General features: G+C 33.0%; 3 protein-coding genes across 3 annotated transcripts; 1 reads left to right on the top strand and 2 right to left on the bottom strand.

Annotated features, from left to right (window-relative positions):
• Window positions 1-7170: 7170 nt before the first annotated feature.
• LOC132563664 (uncharacterized) lies at window positions 7171-9641 on the top strand. The gene is made up of 4 exons (XM_060228404.1): window positions 7171-7294; window positions 7632-7741; window positions 8848-8956; window positions 9508-9641. The coding sequence occupies exons 1-4, from the start codon at window positions 7171-7173 to the stop codon at window positions 9639-9641; spliced, it is 477 nt and encodes a 158-aa protein (XP_060084387.1).
• A 13-nt stretch (window positions 9642-9654) lies between these two features.
• On the bottom strand, window positions 9655-15073 carry LOC132563663 (metalloproteinase inhibitor 3-like). Its single transcript, XM_060228403.1, has 5 exons — window positions 14950-15073; window positions 14294-14388; window positions 13567-13672; window positions 11334-11453; window positions 9655-9692 (listed from the first exon to the last, which is right to left on the bottom strand). Exons 1-5 carry the CDS (start codon window positions 15071-15073, stop codon window positions 9655-9657), a joined length of 483 nt encoding a protein of 160 aa, XP_060084386.1.
• Window positions 15074-19477: 4404 nt separating this feature from the next.
• Window positions 19478-21928, bottom strand: LOC132563662 (uncharacterized). Its single transcript, XM_060228402.1, has 4 exons — window positions 21805-21928; window positions 21388-21497; window positions 20223-20331; window positions 19478-19611 (listed from the first exon to the last, which is right to left on the bottom strand). The coding sequence occupies exons 1-4, from the start codon at window positions 21926-21928 to the stop codon at window positions 19478-19480; spliced, it is 477 nt and encodes a 158-aa protein (XP_060084385.1).
• Between the last annotated feature and the right edge of the window lie 291 nt (window positions 21929-22219).

Genomic DNA, 22219 nt, shown 5'->3' with positions numbered 1-22219 from the left:
ATACAAGATAGATTGATATTAATTCAGAATGTGTGTTCAATCTTTTCAGTAGACTATATAAGAGTCAGGGGTCCAGAAAAGCACTCGTCCGGTCGTCATGGACGAGTGAAAGTTGTCTCGGACAACCAGATTTATCTTTGTCAGTCGTCCGTCGGACGAGTACTCGAATGATATCAATGTTACAACTTAAATTTTAAAAAAAAATGTAAAGAAAATTTAAAACAAAGAAAGGTATTCATGGTAAAATATCCCAGTCTGCACTCTAACTTTTGATTACATCGGAACTCACATGACGTCAAATATAGCATTCGGTATACCTTAGTCATTTTCCCGCGGTCATACTGATGTCAGGTGCTCTCGTTCTCAACAGCTCCTAGACCGCGCACAATGTCTGACACAAAGCAGCCATCACTACATAGTTTTTGACACTAAAACTTCAAATGAAAATAAAAAAAGTCACATGTCTCATCCTCGCTGATTAAGTCGCCATTTCATAGCTGAATTTGGACAAGTAAATTTCCAATCGGGACGAGGAATTTTTTCATTCCACCAGTCCTGTACCTAATGGTTTAAAATATTTTTCCAGACTCCAGATTGTGCATAAGATCATTTATCAATATTGTTTGTCAAATTTGTAACAGCAGCAGTGGCAACGATTTAAAAAATTAAACTCCAGTAAATACATAGTTAATAACGTTCCTAATAATACTTATTCCTACATGTGTAGAATTATTACTGACCAATAAAACAAATACAAGTAGTACCAGGAATATAACTCCTCATAAAAGCATTGAAATTATAAATTTCCAACGTGATATATGAGGATTTTTTCAGTAATGGTTTCAATTCAAACACCAAAAGAAATACCGATATTTGTCAAAAATCACAAAAACTGACAAACTATAAATCAGAAGTGAAAATGTAATGTGTTTTACTTTTAAATGTAAATCTTGCTGAAATTGCTATTTTTTTAAAATTTGTTCTTATTATAGTTCTGGTAGTGTGACAAGTTGTCAATTTTTCTTACCCTACACTGGAAAATTTATGTTAGTGTACTGCAACAAGCAAACCAAGAATGTTAAACCACACAACTCAAAAAACGTTCTACTTGTAGGGTTGCATATAGCACAATCCATCCTCAGCAATATAAATGCTCTTCTGTTTTTAATATAGAATCTGCAACTGGAGCCTTTTCACGTTGGGCATTATATTTTACCACAACAGCATGATTGGCAGAAGTCTCAACTGACAGAGGACATTGAAATTTAAGTAATCCTTCTCATTTTCTAAAAAAAATTGTAAAGAACAATGAAAGCAACAATTGCCATCAAATCAATCTAAAACAGGGAAAGAGAAAACAGAGTTCACCTGAGCTGTGAGCTGTCAATCTCTCGGCAAGAAGTAAGACAGCCTGCATGCACAAGACATGCTAAACTGGTAGTTGTTAATTAGAGACAAGCCTGATTGATAGTGACAATTTAAGATAGGTTTCATATTAATGTATGATAGTAGATGATCATCTATGATTATTCAAATCAATTTAAAATTCGTTGCCAATAATTTATCATTGCGATTGTCTTTGTACAGCGTATAGTGTTGATTACATATCAGTGAAAACAAAAAAAAATTGCTGTTTGCACAATTTCTGTCGAGTGTTCCGACCCTGGTTTCGTGATAATCGACCAGCTCTACCAACTGAGTTAAAGTTGTATTCAACTCTTTATACAAGCCACACCAACCCGCTCCTATTGCGCCACTCCTGTGTTTTTTCTTCAGATTGCTTAAATCTCAACCTGAGACTCCAAATACCGCAACTCGTGAAATTTCATTGGGCGCCAATGTGAAAGAACAGGAAAAATACACATTTCCGTCGAGTGCCCGGACCAGGAATCGAACCCAGTTCTCTGGCATAATAATCGAACGGCTCTACCAACTGAGCCAGAGAAGCATGCTCTTTCAGCTGAGTGACAGAGACCATATTTAACACTATACAAGTCACACCAACCCACTCCTATTACATTGATCAGCATATGTTTGTCTCGGTTTTTTCTATTTCTATTATAATGGAGATATGGGGTAAATAAGTATCAATCCGTACAGTAGTTTGGAGGTAGGACAGGGAAATATCTACCCTCGGATGCTCGGTCAAGCCTCGTGTTAGAGAGCAATGAATCTCCTCGATTAGAAATCTCAACCTACTCTCAAGTTGTGGAAAGATTCTTTTAACCTCAACCTGAAACTCTTTATACCGCATAGTACAACCCCTGGGATTTTGTTGGGAGCTAACGTATGTGTTCTTTTGATATGTTATTAGGAATTTAAAGACTTTGTCTTGAAAAAGAATTCTAACTATAAAAAAAAAGAACAAAAATTCATTCTTGTGGATTTGGGTCAGATTCTGTGCATCCTTGATTCCAAAATGTGGCACTCTGAAAACCGTTTTTCCTAAGTTAGCCCCATCACATTAACCACTGCAACTGAACTTCTGCTGAGATATCACTTCGTGTTTTTCTGAAGACGACAAAACGTAGTTTTAGCATGACAGCTTCCGCCATTGTGGTTGCACTCAAAACCGGCAGATTAATATGAACTATTTTTTTTTCGCAGATTAAATAACTTATTGTAATAGTATTTGTCGTTTATCTCTGTTGTATACCATTATATATGTAGTTGAGTTGAGGAAATTTGCTAACATTCCTCTTGTAATTTTTTATTTGTATTTATTATTTCTAGGGAAATCTGCACGTGCGGTTTGCCGTAATCTGTCTGTAAAAGCCGTGTAATAGCCCATATGACTCGTTAGAGGTATTCAATATCGTCGTGAATGATAACATGAATCGATAGACATATTTATTCAAATGTTTCATACTGGTAATACGTTAAACAATGAAGGTATTTGAACTGAGATAAGTTGACAATACTTTATACCTATAGTACACTGTTTACTGCCAGGCCTTGATCATATCGCCTTTATTGTTAGATGTTGTGTTTGGAAGTGGTCACGTAATACAAGGTCTTTTTTACTTAATTTGTAGCGACAAGAACATTTCAGGAAGGAACAAACACAATTACATTGGAAACCAAACCTTACATATCCTCCTACCTACATATTCATTATAAGACGGAAAATGCTCTTGTACCTAATAAAGAACAAAGAAAATACATTTACAACTTATGTGTGTTTTTATTAACAATATTCAAGATTGAAAATGGTAGACAGAGCTGACGGATTTTAATCCCTGAGGCTTGAGTAACCTGTGTATCAGTTCATTCGAATTATGGAACGGTTCAGTATATACAAATGTGCAAGTTGACGTTCTTATAAAATTATCAGATTGATAAAAATAAAAATTTATTGAAATATGGGATTACTGCACCTCCCCATCTAGAACGACATTCATTTTGATCACTTTTGGATTTTCTCACCGCCGTTTAGATTTAAAACATTAGACATTTAGCATCTCGAAGGGCGAAACAGATGTATGATGCAGTTATATCTGCAGTTAAGCTCTACTGTATCTAATTCTAACTTCGTATTTAAGGTTGCCTGCACACCTCTCTATCCAGATTCTGCATTAATTTTGATTGTTCTCCATTGCCTCGCATGTTTCAATTTGGACCTTGGGCATCTCTGACGAATCCAAGACAGACAAACAGTTAATCCTATTTCATTTTTAATTTCGATTTAGGGTCATACATTTGGCTAGTTGAAGCAGGTGTTGATATGTTCATATATCAATATTACAATTTTCCATTTCTTACTGTGAAAAACGAAACTGTCATTGACAGTAGTTTCTTTCAATTCTCATATGTAGATCTTTATCTAAATACATGTAAATGTACGTTGTGCTGAGGGAGCGCGATTATTTAAAAGGACAGCATCCTCTTCAACGTTGCAATGACAGCCGGTCACAGCTGCAATCGCTGACGCACAGGTATACTTGAAAAGTCTTAGCAGGACGAAACAGCTGTATGACGAAGTTTAATTCATCATAGTGACTATATGGTATCTAAATATAAATTTGTATTGAAAGTCTTTGTTCGCTGGTTTGTGTTTCTAACACATGATCTGCTAATAAGGAAATGTACTATATCAAAAAGCACTCAAAATTATTGCAATGTAATTAAATTTATTTAGTAATGTAAGCATTATTTTGTAATGGAGGTTACTGTCAATATCGAATACCAATGTGTAAATGTATGCTTCGATGTATCGACCAGAAAACGTCTGGCCATGCTAATTTGTGACGATAACATTGTTTATTAGACATTAGCCTATGAATGATTAATCTTATTCTTTAACCGAGTTTCCTGATCACATGCATAGTTTACGCGACAAATAACATGACTGCTATTTCATAGAAATACAAAAAATATTGACAAATCGATATATATATTGATATACGTTTTTGTCATGGTTACATAGATCACTGTAATTGAATGATTGAATATACAGCAACTTGTATTTTGATGTGCTTCTATAATCACTTACTTAATGTCAGTAATTGTCAAGTAAATAACGACGAATAAAAGCGAATTTGTGTTTTTCACCCCTTCTCCCTTTTTCAGCTTCCTCCTTTTTCTTTAACAATCCAGTACCGAATTTCTGTCTGATGGTTATGTTTGTTGTGACATTTTATAATCAAGAGTCGGTAATTTTCTCATCATTGATGATTGCTTTACCTGCTTTGTGGAGCTCGATTAAAAAACAAATGTCCTTCCTCGTCTTTGTTAAAAAGAAATCCATTATACCCGTTATTGAGATAATGATATAGCTGTATTTCACCAAACGATTTTTTATATGAGGAGAATGTCGGAAAAACATTTTAGAGAGTAAGATATTGTCTTGTGTCCCACTTGTTGCGCGACACAAATTAGATTATACACACTCAAGTGCCTTATTGGACATTGCATATTTTTGTGTTTTCTTTCGAGCAACTGTCACTCGTGGGGTACAAGTGTTGTTTCCTGATTAAGATAAATCAAACTATGTATATGTTTTTACAAGTATAACACTTTTCTGTATGACGCTGAGCGCTAAAGCCTGGCGTCATTGTAATACGATCGGGTGGAGTGTCGTGTTACTGTGTTTAGATTATGACAGTTCAGTATGACAACATTACGACGTGACCGTTTGGTGTTCCTTGGGTACTATCATTAGACAAACACAGATAATAAGAAGAGGTATAACATCAAGCACACGTTTTCCCATGAATAACTTATCAAAATTTTACTCAAGTTAAGCGGTAATGGCGACCGATGATTAGGTAAGGATAGGATTATAAAAATGTAGCAAATGTCACGAGTATAAATACAGTTGTTGTTAATTATTACAAATCATCACAAACCAGCAAAAGAAGATATATATTATGTTTACCTTCTACGTCTACGTGTATGAAGTTACTACTAAATTCAAGTCTGTTACATGAACATTTTTAGAATGTTGGCATGTTGATGCAGAAAAAATAAGCTCGCTATTGCCGGGGGTTTCATCTGATAATGTTTTTCCTTGACATGTTGGTTGGTTGGTTAATTTACAGGTTTTTCGTCTCCGCGACTCCTCCCGCGTATGGGTATCGTTACACCGAGAGCGTCACTGTTCTGACGTGGGGGTGTCCTACACCTCTCTTATACGAGTGGAACCGGTGATCGTTTGATTATACTAGTTTAAGAAGACAGCTGCATGGCCTAAAGATGCCTTATCTTACCTCCAGCTGTTTGAAACATGTCTCCAGCAGTGAAAGGGTCAGCATATACTTGGTTTAGGTAAGAGTAATTTTGGAGTCCGTCTAATGCCTTGAAATGTTTTTCCGTGATAAAGCTCTACTTATAATTTGATTTATCCTTCGATGTATAAGACCATTCCGATTAAAAGAATTAGTTGAAGCGATAGAAGATCTGTATAACTCCATTGTTGCTAAGACATGTATAAATAGGATGGATTCTATTTCTATTATTAAAAAGCCCATGAGTTTCTGCGTGGCCTGTTTGAACGACTGGAGACAATTCTAATGTTTCACCACTCTGCTGCTTTAACAGACCATTTTTATTTTTTATTTTAAATTCCTTGGATCAAAGGAGGCAGGAACGACTTCTTCAAATATCTCTCCCGTTATTTATTAATCGCAAACCAGATTTACCTATCTTTGCTTTTAAAGTAGTTTATAAGATCGACAGCGTGTTAAAAAGGAGTTTTCCACGAGATATTCATGTAACAATATGTCCATGCATATCATTTATATTATTTGAAATAAGGTAACTTCATGCCTAAAAGAATACTTTCCAAACACAATCATATTGGCAACCGCAAACTTCCTTAGTGTCTGCATATCTCAATCAATTTTCTTCAAGAAAATGAAGGGTTGATTTTTCAAAAACGCAGATTCATGTGATTTCTAATAATTGTTTTCTTTATTATGTCGATTAATAAATTTTACTAGCATATTCTTGTATGAACTATATTCTTGTCATTTCCAAAATATGTTGGAATGATGATGAATATGAATAGATACTGTAACTGATCTATATGTACATCCATTAGATGGAATTTGACACGATACAATATGTAGTAGTGGGATAAACACGTTAGACCATATGTGCGTCATGTAGCAATTGCATACCTATTGACCATTACCAACAAAGGTCAGCTTGGTTTCATTTACATTATCAACGTAATTCCTGAAGCTGTGTTAATTGTCCTCACCAACATCTGTCTCCTAACCAATTTCATATATATCAACATTATTACATAGCCCCTGAAGCCATATTCGGGGGCAGAGAGCCACACATGATCATCTCCAGTTAGCAGTATATAATGCACATATAAGGTACAGTTGTCCGGAAATGCACTGCATATTTGGACCAAAGGATTAGAGGTAACACATTTTTGCGGTAATATGCGTGTTCGTTATATTTGCTTGCTTTGTTTCTGGAACATAGCCTGCGATATATTTCTACAGTTATCTATAATTACGTTCCTTTATATATTTTGTAATTTTATGCAATTTTCATTATCATGTTTTACTTATCCTGCAAGGATGTTCAGGAATATTGATTTAAATGTTTATCATTTATTCATATAAACCTACATCTGTACGTGTTTACAAAATCAAATATTCGTTTCCCTTTTCAAGATATATAAAGTAGACATTCCAGTCCTTCATTGCAAGAATGGAAATGAAGTGTTTGATCTTCGCATGTTTGACATTAGCTGCAATCTTTGTTCAACAAACACTTTCCTGCTCCTGTTATCCGGCACCTAACTTTCCTGATCGTTATTGCAGTTCAGGATTCGGTAAGTAAGCAGTAGCACTGCACAACCGTACCTATATTTTCAGTGTAAACATCATAGAAAATATAAAACATTCTTTACAGTTGTACTTTTTGTAACTCACATATAACTAATAAATGTGTGACAATCCTTGTATTATTATACAACGATTTTATAAAAAAGGTAAAATTTAGTTTAAAAAAAAGCTAATCAGCAATTGCATTATGCAACACTAAAGTCTTTGTCATCCTTCTAGGATTCCTCAGTGATGCTATGTACCTGTATAGATATATTACCATGCCAGGCATAAGAAAGGATCATACAGACATGCACATTGTAATACTGTTTTTGTTTTATACAGTTTTTCGAGGAAAAGTTGAAAATGAAACACTCGATCGGAAAGGTTATTTAGGATTTCAAGACAAATACGTATACACAGTGAAAGTTGAGAAGGTGTACAAATCTACGGAGGTAAGTACACAATCGGAAAGAATTTGGTCAGAAATCATTATTTAAAAACGTTTACCTTAGTTCCATGTCAATGTTAAGTGACTCTTCTAACTTAGAGATGTCATCTTTAAATACTTCTATCATATTCTTATCTTTATGGTATCAATTAGCGATTATTTATTTTCTTGGTGAGATTTTTTTATACAGAATAGTGATAAACAGAAAAGGCTTAGAGGTAGTGTTTTATAGCGATTATTTAGTTTCTTTGCGAGAATGTTTAAATGTTTAAACGGAATAGGCTCAGGGGTGGTGCATTATAACTACAATAACTATGCATTACTATCAGAATGCTCTTTTATGAAAAGTCATTTTCCTCTTTCAATGAACTGTAATAAAATGATACATGAATAACAAGCTATAAAACATGTGAAAAACTCATTTTCACTGGATTCAATGAGATTAAATCTGCATACCAACCAAGAAATGAAAAAAAAATGGAATAGGTCCTAAATCATTTATTTAACAGAGTTCTGAGTTTTACCTTTTTATTTGGTACTTTGATAAAGAAATCTTCAATGATCCGTTCATGGTTAAATCAGAGGAGTATTTTTGCTTTAATTTTGCAATTATCGCCCAAATAGCGGTTTTCCCCGAAGATAAAGAAACAAGATGAAATATTTGTTTCGGGTCCTACAAATGAAAGAAAATGGTTCACCGAGTCACAACTCACGAATTTAAAGTCTGTAATTTGTAACGATAAACTATGTAAAATTTATCTGACCTCTACCCAAGATTTCCAGAATTATATTCTATAGAATTACCTTAGCAACGCAAAACGTTAAAATTGTTGACGCTATTAACTGAATCACGCAAATAACGCTTTAAGGTTCAACTATAGTTAGCAAAGTATAAATGATAAAAAGTACCTCCTAAATTTTAAGTTATTATACATTAGAATTTATCTTATATCCAATCATGACATACTTTCGTTCAAACATGAGTTTCACTTCTCCTCAAAGCCCACTTGTAATAATATTATATGAGATCAACATTGAAAAGAAAAAAGGAAAAATACCTTTATTCAACTAATTAAAGAAATTCATATTTTAATTTACTGAAATTTGCAGCTGGCAAAAGATAAAGTGAATGGAAAGGGCATGGTGCATCTTGAAACCCCAAAATTCGGCTCTCTGTGTGGACGACCTCTCAAGCCTGGCGCAGAGTACCTTATTTCAGGTAATTGTTTCATCGCCGATATAGTTTAGTTCATAGTTTGAATAGCAACATTAACACAAATAATATATACACTTTTGAAACCGATAAGAATGTTCCATAAGAATTTGTCAGTTGATTTAATCAATATATTTGTGCATTTTATTCAGCAACACCAACTAATTTCAGCAGCAGACCGATATACAAAATGTATTGTAAGATATATTTACTGAACATGACAAACCCAATAAATTATATAAATTTAATAGAAGATCGAAATATCACAATTTGTATTTCAAATAGTTCTTGACAAAGTAATATAGATAGCAGTATCATTATATCAGTTTGAAAGGCATTTAGATCTAACTAGGTATTTGTGTAGTTATCACATCGAATACATTAGTGTCATATCATAAAATGTAGTTCTACAAATCTACTTGTACGTAAAGAAATTTTTTTTTTAAATGAAGAAAAAAAGATATGTAGTGTGCGACCAAATTTTAAATTCGTATCACAAAAGCGATGAGTAATGTTGTGAGGTTGTGATATTTAGCGTTTGATCTATCGTATTTCAGTCACCCCATACATGATTGCTCGTAATTCTGACGTCATGGGTATCAATATGTGTGAATGGATCGAGGAATATAGCCGGATATCTCCTGCAGACCTACAAGCACTTGACGATGAGTTTGAATGCATACTCGACTAAATCAGCATAAACATCAGTATGTTTTAAAGTTGATTTCCTTTTGCATGTTAACTGTTAAATCCAAAATTGTTAAAGCATTGTTCTGAGAAAAATATATTTTTTCAAATAGTCTTGAATTCGCCTTTCGTAAGGTCATTAAAGTACAACGAAAATCAAAGCATGGCGAACATGTCTTGGTCTACAGTATTGATCGTTAAATCATGCATGGTGATGAATATGAAATCTAATATTTCTAATTGTTATTCAAACTATCACAGCACAGAGGAATATCAGTTACTTTTTGCACTTGTTCGAAGGATGACAACCTTAATTTCAAACTGTAATTTTCATCCACCTTATGTTTCACTTGTCACTGATCAATCATGTGAAGATATCAAATATGTAAGTTAATTAAATGAGAATTAATTCCTTCCTTTCTATTGACTGTTTAATTAAGATTTTTACTTGAAACCATGGAATATTTAACTTTTCACTTTTTGTTTCAGATTACATTTTGAATGAAAGGAGGTCATTACAGTTCAACAGAGCAGACGGAATATATATAACCTTTCTTGTCATCTTGTCAAATAGTGACATTCAGTGTATGATATCTGATTCATAGATCTTGAAAAATTATCTATCAAAACTTCCATTTCTAAATAAACAATTATTTTTTGTTTTTATGTCTTTTGTATCGTTTGTTCGAAAATCTAAAGCGAACTTTTAGTTTTTATTGAGAAAGTCATGACAAAGAATTTCGAATGGTGTTTTTCTTTATACGAATATATTTTGAATTTTGAATTATAAATACTGAATAACAAATATCACACCTTATAAAAGATACAACTTTGAATAAAAGATAGTATTAATCAATTATTATGGAAATATGAGACAAGTTTCATATACATCATATAAAATGGAAACGATGTTGGATATTTTTTATCTCATATTAATTGATTTATGAAAAAGCTCTTGAAATATACCATTTTATTGCCATCCATGAAGCCAACTTGGTTCTAGATGAAAACCAGCGCTATCGTAATACTACTGACTACGTTTAACAAAAACATAAAAAAAAACTTTATTAAGTTGCTTTTAGGGAGAAAATTGCCAGAACCCTGAACTCCTTTACCGAATATCTATCTCTTTGAGTACTTTGTTAAGTAGTCATAATATACAAGAATTAAAATTTCAGAGCGATTATGATCTGGTGATTGGAGTGTTAATTGGTAAAGACTTAGGATTCACCAATGCTAAATAATCTAATTCCTGCTTTTGGTCAATCGAATATATCAATATATTTTTAGTGAAATAACAATGACAATTACGTGATCAAACATTGACTTTTAATTTCAAAAGGCAAGGTAATACACCGCCTGTCATCGTCACAGAATTGGAGAGGCACTGAAAAAAGTAGTCCCGTATTGCCGTTACGTTTCTTTCGTTTACATTCCTGTAAATGAAATCGGGTAAACGTCAATGGAAAATGGTTTTAAAAAACGAAGTGTAATTGTTTTATGATTACAACAACAACAACAACAATAATAATACAAAACAAAAAACAAACCAACAAATGAGTGCGGTCATTGTTCTATTATTTAATAAACATGAACTGGAAAATTGAATAAATTATATGTGTTTAAGTAACCTACCATCAGAATGAAAGAATAATGCAATTCGTCATTAACAGTGTTAGTAGAGTGAAATACTCACAATTACATCCAAAACCTCCAGAAATGCCTTCAATCTCTTCAGCTGATAGATTTTCATAACGATCAATCAGGTCGCAAGCGTTTGTTTGGTACTTTTCAAAGTTTGATGGGAAATAAGATCCTGCAAAGTAAATATGTATTGATTCCAAATGATTTGTTTTTCAAATTTGCATTCAATGGTGCTCCTCACGTGTGACATTTATAATAATTGATTTAGATGATAATATTGACATATCCAGTGAAACTAGTTGTAATATTTGTGATGTCATGATATATATTGATTAAGGTATTTATCTGTAAATGTGGTATCTAGTTTGAAAGTATATGCGATAGAAAGCTGGTTTCACTGTGATACCATGATAATGGGTAAAGTTTTTGCATTTTCATATACTAAATCATTCTGAGGGTCACACAAGTACACAAAACATGCCATAAGAAAACGAGAATAAGAAGATTGTTGAGTATAACAACTTTTGGGGTAATCATAAATATGAAACGCGACTTATCAATTATTATCTACAAGCACATCAAGGAATTTTATTTCTAAATTCTAAATCATAACATTTTACAATTCTGAAACAAAATGTACATATTTTCATGTAAAATGGGGCATTCCAGGAGATATAAGCTAGAGGTACATAATGTTTATTGTCATCATAGTAGTATGCAGAAACAAAGTCAATTAGAGAAACCAATTATATATGAATGTCATGTAGCCCTGTTGCACGTTGCCGTCGGCTAACTTATAGCGACAGGGTGACACCATACCGATATTTACCGGATGCTTTTACGTAATAAATACTTGTATATCTCGCCGAATGACAGATAAATAATTCATAGTACCATATGTCCATATATTTATAGCATAATGAATCAAAACCTATATGAACTGATCACTGCTGATATCTATATAATTCAAACTGTCATCTTCGCGTATTGGTGTATCAATCATTTAATTACAAAATAGGTTTTAGGTTCACTTCTTTTCAAATCCTCTCCTATATGATATCAAAAGAGCATTACAAAAATAACAGAATGACAAACAACACGTAGCTTCAAGGAAAACCAATCAATCTTTCAAATATACAAATATTATAAATATTTTCATCATATCAATATATTCCATGGTTTGTATATTTCATTTATTGATTTCTCACCAATCATGTCAATAATATATTTTTAAAAAGTATTTTGTTCTTTCTGTTATATATAACATAAATTTCGCGGATATTCCACCTCCAATATCTATTGATGGCAGCGTGATTAAACCAAATTCCTCGATGAAAGTATTTAAGACCGCGAATGAAATGAACCTATTGTGCCAACTGGACCAGCAACAAATTAAAATTCAGATAGAATAACTCATTATAACTTCAATTTATACCTGAATTCCGCAAAAGGCTTTTTTCCTATATTGTACATCTATATATATAATCCTTGCCAACAAAGATACTAGTACCGTGATCTTAATGTGTTCTATTCCAACAGCGAAATGTTTAAAAGATAGCTTTATAATCGAACTGAAAGAAGCATTGTGTATCATTTCACTAGGGAAAACAACTGTCGCTGGTTTTTGCTACTGTTCCTAATTTGTTTCCTAACATTTCGGCGAAAAAACACAAGCTTAAATATATGCAATTATTTTGTTCGTGTTTTTTTAATGCAATCATCAGAAGTACCAGTACCTGAGGCCAATTCACATAGACCCTTGACATATTTATACCGACCAATCTCAAATATTCTTTAGACACCTTTCTTGGAAGATAGCGGTCGTTTCACTATTAAATTAAAAGACAAGAAAATTGGAAAACATCATGAAGTTGCACATGATTTAAAGGAGAGATCAAACGTTCCGGACAAGTATGCATCTCTAAGCTTCTGCATCTTTTCGGAATGCGACAACTCCGCGTTGCTGCGACAGATACCAAACTTCTAATTGTTCTCTTTTTTTCACTTCTTTTTATACCTCTCCAATCCTCCAATAGCGAACATTTTGAAAAATCAAACAAGATAAATGTTCCGACAGATTGTGTGATCATATCATTTAACACACATGCGACAACCAAACGTAACAGAAACAGGGGTATCGAGCATTCTCTAATAAATATGTACACATGTACATTTCGTTTACCTTATAAGGCGTAGAAGATACAAATAGTTTAATACCTCAAATTACGAATAGCATAGAATAAATGATTTATAATTGTATAATATATATAATATGTTAGACAAACCCGTCAGCAGATAACTTTGACCTTCCGATAATGTCGCCCCACACATAGACGGCTGATACGGCACTGAAATGACAATCTTTTCTCCAAACATCTCGCTTGCTGGCTTCTACAATGTCACAGAAATGAATCTTAGTGCTTTGTCAAACATTGGTATCTATTCAGTCCCCGAACTGGATATTCTCATATGGGGAGATGTTGTAGCATAGTAACATAGTAACATAGTACTTGCTGTACAGTCATTTATAAAATCAAGTTCGAAGTTTGATACTAACTAGTGGACAGCTACTGTAACCAGAACACCCACCCACCCATCTTCCTGTCCCCTTCTGTCACCTCCCTCGCCACTCTTTCTTTCTCTTCTTACTTTTCATGTTATTTAGTAGTTTATATATATGTTGAACCTCTTTGCCATCACGTTATATCTTTAGTTATGTCTTGTGTTTTCTGGAGAGTGCCAAGTAAGCTGTCAGAACTAGTGTCCAATCGCTTTGAATTTTTTAATCAGTAAAATATGTTTGAACCAAAGAAACGAATAATATAATAATAATGTATATACGGATAAATACTTACATTACATATATAAAAAATAGTATAAATGTACTGATGTTTAACCTATGTTTTATTGTGTTCTCTTTAGAACAGCTGTTATTCCACTTTTTGTATTAGAAGCTTGATTTAACTTAACTGCAATCACTTCTTAAACGATAAACTTCTATGTCTTTCTTACCTTGAACACGTGGTCAATTTTGACCACGTAACGAGTATACTCTCTTCTGAATCCATACCATACCGGCTCCCCTGATTCTACGAACCCCTTTATTGCTAAAGAAATCACACAATTTAATATGGTGGAACAATAAACTATTACAAAATAGTTATAAATCAGTAACTGATGTTGTAAAACGGATATGAATGGCTAGGAGATGACTGAGGAATACACAAGTTCGAAAAAGCACACGGGGAGGTGCACTAAGCCCGCATTATCAAACAGATCTAATAATTTTCAATATTGTCTGATTTCAAGAGAACATAAATACTTGACTGATTATTCTAAATCAAACGAACTTAAACATTGCATGCAGGTTACGACAAACTTCTTCAAAATACTTTACTTTAATTTACTTTAATTTACGTCAATTACATCATAACAATTTTTTTCCTAAAAGCGAGTCAATTTGTTCAGTCATGCTTGATAATTTGCATATTTTCATGAAGGTAATACATTAACTATCAACAGAACATTTGTAATGTATCCAATTGTCCTGAATGGATGCTTAATAATAGCCACACGCTTATATAGAAACCATTTTGTAGTTATACGTACGCAGATCGATTTTAAAATTACATATTTTTACCTTTCTTGCGTTTAAATGGGAGCTTTACCTAAGGGGGAGTTGCAGAATTGATCCTGAAAAGGCATCGGTGGGCAGTAACAGCTGGTTATACCATCCACAAGTAGCACCAACACTACCAGTGTGGTCCACGTCATAACCCTCAGCGGTTCCATTGCATCTATGCTTTCCTCTGATTGGGTATAAATAGGAAGAATTAAGCTTTCTCAATCTCAGTCATTTCTTCTGAAGCTATGTGAATTTTAACAAAGCGTGGATCCTAAATGATGACAATAATAATCTTGAGTGTTAATGTATTAAAGGTACGATTTTGTTCCGGGATAACATCAGTAATACTTAATTTCACCTCAAAAATATTAATTTCCCACATTAACATATACATCTAAATGGATATTTTTTCAATGACAGTATCTATACAAATTGAATAAAATTCAATACTGAGCACATGAAAATAAACAAAGAAATATTTTCATTCAGAAAATGTACTGAATATAAGTGGTGACTTATTCTAGATAGCTATATCTAGTTGTTACATGTATTTATAAGACTGCTACACTTCAAGAGATACCTTTGTCTCGTTCTGTTCCTATCTGCCGTCTGAATCTGGTAGGAATATAAAAATGAGTGTTTTTTTATTTGAAGTTTTATCCTCTACTGTAAAATTAATTTATTGCGTAGATAAACTATTGGTGACAAGTGGTTATCAATTATAAAATGTGTGCTAATAAAGTATGTAACATGTGGTTTGAAACGATCCTAGTTTTCATTTCAAATTATCTATATATGCAAGAGACTAAAAAATGTTCGCACTCACATTTTGGTTAAAGATTCTTCATTTTTATAATTCAAATCATCAAAAATTTGTTTCTTTTTATAATGCATTACCCATTAATGGAAAATATTTTTCCCTCTGTCTAACTTCCATTTGTTAGCATTTTTATTACTTTTTTCTCAATATTCTTGTTCCATGCTAGCTTTGAATATTTAGATTATCTACGATGCTTCTCTAACGAATTGCAATCTCATCTTTGACAAAATGATTTAAAGAAGCTCTCTCGACAATGCGGACTCCATTCAAATGATCTCTTAACTAAATAATACCCTGACCTTAACTGCTAATATCTCAATCTCCTGAAGCTAGCTTCCGGCGTATTTACACGCGATGTCATAAGAATCATTGTTTGTTGCATTTCCCCCCATTGATAAAGTGATTAGCTGGATACATGTGTAAAATATTCGTTTAAACAGGTTCGTTACGATGTCATAACTTTGTAAATACTTGGTCAGTTTTGTTCAACAATCACTCATGATATATTTCTCTTAAATGAAATATATGTTTTATTTAAATACACGGTTCTTAGAATGTATGTAAAACAAATAAGTATTAAATTATCTAAAAACAAATGTTTAGTTTACGGATGTTACAACTCCTGGCACCGTTATACATATGAATGGGCCATGGATTGGACGTTCATGCCAAGTCCCTGTGGTTTAATTAAATGTATATTAATTGTTGTTTTTGAAGCTGTATGTTTACCAACAGATGTTACTGATTTACATAAATGCCAGTGGTTGTAACAAATATAGGTGTCATGTAGTAACAGCCATAATGTATCAACACAGTCAATATTTACATATTGCTCTCCGAATATGTAACCTGAGACATACAGGGCTCTGAGCTAATCAATATTTTTTGTGTGTACGTTTTCGTGATATAGAATTGATTTGAAATATTAATTTCATGTTGTTATAGTTACAGAGCAGGTCCTTGTGATGCAGTAAGCATTTAGTTACTATTCTAGTTTAATCATCAACAGGTAGTTCAATTTTTATTTGAGGGAAGGAGAAAGGGGACGGCAGCAATTTCATTTGCATCACAACTATAAAATGAAGTGAAGACATCAAAAACAACATAATGTTAAATCCTTACCTTTTTTCGAGAAAATTCTCAATGAAATTCTTCACAGAAAGACAGGTTTCTCCCCCCCCCCCTCTCTCTCTCTCTCTCTCTCTCTCTCTCTCTCTCTCTCTCTCTCTCTCTCTCTCTCTCTCTCTCTCTCTCTCTCTCTCTCTCTCTCTCTCTCTCTCTAATCATCTTTTACATTACAATCCGCTTGTCCCGTAACTTTGTTGTTTTGACTGCAGTGTACACTCAATCATTGACATTATCATTTAGATTTTAGATATTATGGGGAGTATCTGACCAGAAGTTTTACATTTCTACCATCTCTGGTTTGTCGAGGAGTTGTTTCCCCTAGACTACGAAATAACTCAGTACCTCTACCACCACCAGACTCATTACATTCACTCTCATTCCCAGAATCTGAATTTACATCAGCCCAGGCCTGAGGCGTTTTTTTCTATCAAAGTATGAGCAATAATGACTACTGTGTATAGAATGGTCATAATATATTTCTACTTGCTAGCGACTCCCTCTAATTTCCTATGTACAAACTCAGGTACACTTTTCAAGGCCTCCGGTACTCATGGCACATACTGTATTTGGCACCTTTGTTCTGAGCCTGAGGGTAAACCCATTACAATGTCTAATGGACAAGGCACTTCACAGCCTAACATAACTAAGTATTAGCTGCACTCTGCTGCTTTGCCTTGTGGCTCGGTTCGCCATCATTACATAAGGTAGATGATCATCGCAGTCATTTTAATTTTCATTTACAAAAACTGATTACATTTGTAATACTGTTTTTATCTAATCTCTCCAGTAGTCCATTAGACTGGGATCTGTAGGGAGTAGTTATGTTTTTTTCTATCCCTAACTTTCCACGAATAGCCTTAAAGAGGTCAGATTCGAACTCTCGACCCTGGTCTGTGTTACTGGATATTGGGGTTCCGTTACGATAATCTAACGGCTGAACAGATTGAAAGCATTTCTGGAGGTTTTGGATGTAATTGTGAGTATTTCATCTAGTGGCACTGCTAGTGACGCATTTCATAATTCGTTCATACTGATAGTAGTTTAATTAAATGCATGTAATTTAGAAATATTTAGCATTGGTGAATCCTAAGTTTTCACTAATTTATACCCCAATCACGATATCATTGGCTCAATATGTCGGTGTCACTTGGAAGGCAGATGGACGGACGAGTTATTTGAATGTATATTGCTCCCGGCGGGTTTGATGTCTTTACCAACCAACTAAACATGATATAAAAACTATGTGTATTGTCTAATGGAGTTACAAAATTTATAAGCTCTACTGAGTATCAATTAGATCATGATCGTTCTGAAAAAAATAATTCGTGTATATTATGTCGTCTTAACAAAGTACTCAAAGAGATAGATATTCCGTAATGGAGTTCGGGGTTCTGGCAATTTTCTGCCTAAAAGGTTTGCAAAGTCATAAAGTTTTTTATGTTTTTGTTAAACGTAGTCTATAATATTAAGATAGCGCTGGTTTTCATCTAGAACCAAGTTGGCTTCATGGAATAAAATGGTATCTTTCAAGAGCGTTTTCATTAATTTATGAATATGGGATAAACTATATCAAACATCGTTTCCATTTTATACGATATATATGAGACTTGTCTGATATTTTCATATATCCCATAAAATATAGTACAACTTAATTTACACGATCCTTTATTTAAAGGTGGATATTTTATAAGGTTTTGTAATTGTAATTCAGTATTTATGAATCAAAATTAAAAAAATTAACGTGTAATGAAAACCACCATTTGAAATTCTTTGTCTTGACTTTCTTAATAAAAACTACAAATTTGCTTGATATTTGTATGGAATTTCTTTTCAAACAACTATACAAAAGACACACTAACAAAAAATTGTTTATTTAGAAAAGGAACCTTTGATAGATATTTTTTCAAGATCTTTGAATCAGATATTCTACGCAAAATGTCACTATCTTTTACACGATGACAAGAAAGGTTTTTTTATAATCCGTCTGCTTTGTTGAACTGTAATGGCCTCCTTTCATTCAAAATGTAATCTGAAACAGAAAGTGGAAGGTTAAACATTTCATGGTTTCAAGTAAAAAATCTTAATTAAACAGCCCATAGAAAGGAAGGAATTAATTCTCATTTAGTTAACCTACAGACTTGATATCTTCACATAATTGATCAGTGACTGGTAAAACTTGAGGCGTGTGAAAATGATGGTTTGAAATTAAGGTTGTCTCCCTTTGAACCAGTGCAAAACATAACTGATATTCATCTGTGTTGTGATAGTATGAATAACAATTAAAATTAGATTGGACAAATATCAAAACATGTGATATATATCAAATTGGTTAGAGAGATGTATACAGGATAATTCCGCTCTGAAAAAGTGCTTAACAAACCTCTCGACGAATACTTGCAAGGAAAATGCATTCATTACAAAGCCTGATTTAACAGTTAGTACTGTATAACAAGACATGATTGCCATGCTTTGATTTTCGTTGTAGTTTAAGGACGTTACAAGGCCGAATTCAAGACTTTTTGAAAAATATGTTTTTCTCAAAACAATGCTTTAACAATTTTGGATTTAACAGTTAACATGCAAAAGGAAATCAACTTTAAAACATACTGATGTTTATGCTGATTTAGTCGAGTATGCATTCAAACTCATCGTCAAGTGCTTGTAGGTCTGCAGGAGATATCCGGCTATATTCCTCGATCCATTCACACATATTGATACCCATGACGTCAGAATTACGAGCGATCATGTATGGGGTGACTGAAATACAGATAGATCAAACGCTAAATATCACAACCTCACAACATTACTCATCGCTTTTGTAATACGAATTTAAAATTTGGTTGCACACTACATATCCTTTTTTCTTCATTTTTTAAAAATTTTCTTTAAGTACAAGTAGATTTGTAGAACTAAATTTTTGCACGAAAACAAGTGTCCATAAGATAATTTTGTTTAACCACGAAAATTTAGTTCCACTAAATATATGATAAGACATGTGCATTTGGTATGAGAACTACACAAAGACCTAGTTAGATCTAAATGCCTGACAATCTGAAATATTGATACTGCTCTTTATATTAATTTGTCAAGAACTATTTGAAATGCAAATTGTGATATTTCGAATTTCTATTAAATTAACATCATTTTTTGTCTTTGCCACGTTCAGTAAATGTATATTACAATACATTTTTGTATATCGTTTTACTGCTGAAATTAGTTGGTGTTGCCGAATAAAATGCACAAAGATATTGATTAAATTGACAAATTCTTATGGAATATTATTATCAGTTTCAAAAGTCTATATCTTATTTGTGTAATTGCTGCTATTCAAACTATGAACTAAACTATATCGGCAATGGAACAATTACCTGAAATAAGGTACTCTGCGCCAGGCATGAGAGGTCGTCCACACAGAGACCCAAATTTTGGGGTTTCAAGCTGCACCATACTATTTCCATCGACTTTCTCTTTTGCCAGCTGCAATTTCATTAAATTGATTTAATTCTTATTTGGTTGAATAAAGATATTTGCCCTTTTTTCTTTTCAATGTTTATCTCATATTAAATTATTAGTAGTGGGCATTTTACAACGTTCTCTAACTTATACATATTGAGGAGAAATGAAACTCATGTTTGACCGAAAGTATGTCATGATTTGATAGAAATAAATTCTAATGTATAATATCTTCGATTTTGGAGGTTTTTGTTATCTTTTGTACCTTGCTTACTATTAGTTGAACCTTAAAGCGACATTTGCGTCATTCAGTTAATAGCGTCAACAATTTCCACGTTTTTTTAGTTGCTAAAGTAATTCTGTAGAGTATAACACTGGAAATCATCGGTAGAGGTCAGATAAATTTTACAGTTTATCATTACAAATTACACACCTTGATGTCGTGCGTAGTAACTCGGTGGGCCATTTTCCTACAGTTGTAGGACCGAAACAAAATATTTCAGCTTTTTCTTGATTTAGAGGGAAACCCGCTATTTGGGTAATAATTGCAAAATTAAAGCAAAAATACTCCCTCCGATTTAACCATGAAATAGACCACTGAAGATTTCTTTATCAAAGTACCCAGTAAAAAGGTAAAATTTAGAACTCTGTTAAATAAATGATTGAGGACCAATTCATTTTTTTCATTTTTTGGATGGTATGCAGATTTAACCTCATTAAATCCAGTGAAATTAGCTTTTCACATGTTTTTATAGCTTGTTATTCATGTATCATTCTATTACAGTTCAATGAAAGAGGAAAATGACTTTTCCTAAAAAAAAGTATTCTTATATTAATGTATAGCTATTTTAGTTATAAAACACTACCTCTGAGCCTTTTCTATTTATCACTATTCTGTATAAAAAAATCTCACCAAGAAAATAAATAATCGCTAATTGATACCATAAAGATAAGAATATGATAGAAGTATTTAAAGATGACATCTCTAAGTTAGAAGAGTCACTTAACATTGACATGGAACTAAGGTAAACGTTTTTAAATAATGATTTCTGACCAAATTCTTTCCGATTGTGTACTTACCTCCGTAGATTTGTACACCTTCTCAACTTTCACTGTGTATACGTATTTGTCTTGAAATCCTAAATAACCTTTCCGATCGAGTGTTTCATTTTCAACTTTTCCTCGAAAAACTGTATAAAACAAAAACAGTATTACAATGTGCATGTCTGTATGATCCTTTCTTATGACTGGCATGATAATATATCTATACAGGTACATAACATCACTGAGGAATCCTAGAAGGATGACAAAGACTTTAGTGTTGCTTAATGCAATTTGCTGATTAGCTTTATAGCTGTATAATAATACAAGGATTGTCACACATTTGTTAGTTATATGTGAGTTACAAAAAGTACAACTGTAAAGAATGTTTTATATTTTCTATGGTGTTTACACTGAAAATACAGGTACGGTTGTGCAGTGCTACTGCTTACTTACCGAATCCTGAACTGCAATAACGATCAGGAAAGTTAGGTGCCGGATAACAGGAGCAGGAAAGTGTTTGTTGAACAAAGATTGCAGCTAATGTCAAACATGCGAAGATCAAACACTTCATTTCCATTCTTGCAATGAAGGACTGGAATGTCTACTTTATATATCTAAAAAAGGGAAACGAATATTTGATTTTATAAACACGTACAGATGTAGGTTTATATGAATAAATGATAAACATTTAAATCAATATTCCTGAACATCCTTGCAGGATAAGTAAAACATGATAATGAAAATTGCATAAAATTACAAAATATATAAAGGAACGTAATTATAGATAACTGTAGAAATATATCGCAGGCTATGTTCCAGAAACAAAGCAAGCAAATATAACGAACACGCATATTACCGCAAAAATGTG

The sequence above is a fragment of the Ylistrum balloti genome, unplaced genomic scaffold (assembly GCF_031769215.1).
Source record: "Ylistrum balloti isolate Yb309-2 unplaced genomic scaffold, AGI_CSIRO_Ybal_v1 Utg371816, whole genome shotgun sequence".
NCBI classification, from domain to species: Eukaryota; Metazoa; Mollusca; class Bivalvia; order Pectinida; family Pectinidae; genus Ylistrum; species Ylistrum balloti.
Note: the sequence above shows the minus strand (reverse complement) of the source record. Positions and strands in the feature narration are given on the sequence as shown.

Bases quoted from the DNA above. Each gene is read 5' to 3' on its own strand.
- LOC132563664 (XM_060228404.1), top strand. From the start codon at position 7,171: ATGGAAATGAAGTGTTTGATCTTCGCATGTTTGACATTAGCTGCAATC. The intron at 7,295-7,631 runs GTAAGTAAGCAG...TGTTTTATACAG, and splicing joins TTATTGCAGTTCAGGATTCG to TTTTTCGAGGAAAAGTTGAA. The intron at 7,742-8,847 runs GTAAGTACACAA...TGAAATTTGCAG, and splicing joins AGGTGTACAAATCTACGGAG to CTGGCAAAAGATAAAGTGAA.
- LOC132563662 (XM_060228402.1), bottom strand. From the start codon at position 21,928: ATGGAAATGAAGTGTTTGATCTTCGCATGTTTGACATTAGCTGCAATC. The intron at 21,498-21,804 runs GTAAGTAAGCAG...TGTTTTATACAG, and splicing joins TTATTGCAGTTCAGGATTCG to TTTTTCGAGGAAAAGTTGAA. The intron at 19,612-20,222 runs GTAATTGTTCCA...TCTGTATTTCAG, and splicing joins CGCAGAGTACCTTATTTCAG to TCACCCCATACATGATCGCT.
- LOC132563663 (XM_060228403.1), bottom strand. From the start codon at position 15,073: ATGGAACCGCTGAGGGTTATGACGTGGACCACACTGGTAGTGTTGGTG. The intron at 14,389-14,949 runs GTAAAGCTCCCA...TGATTTCTTTAG, and splicing joins ATTCTGCAACTCCCCCTTAG to CAATAAAGGGGTTCGTAGAA. The intron at 9,693-11,333 runs GTGAGTATTTCA...TGGATTTAACAG, and splicing joins TGGAGGTTTTGGATGTAATT to TTAACATGCAAAAGGAAATC.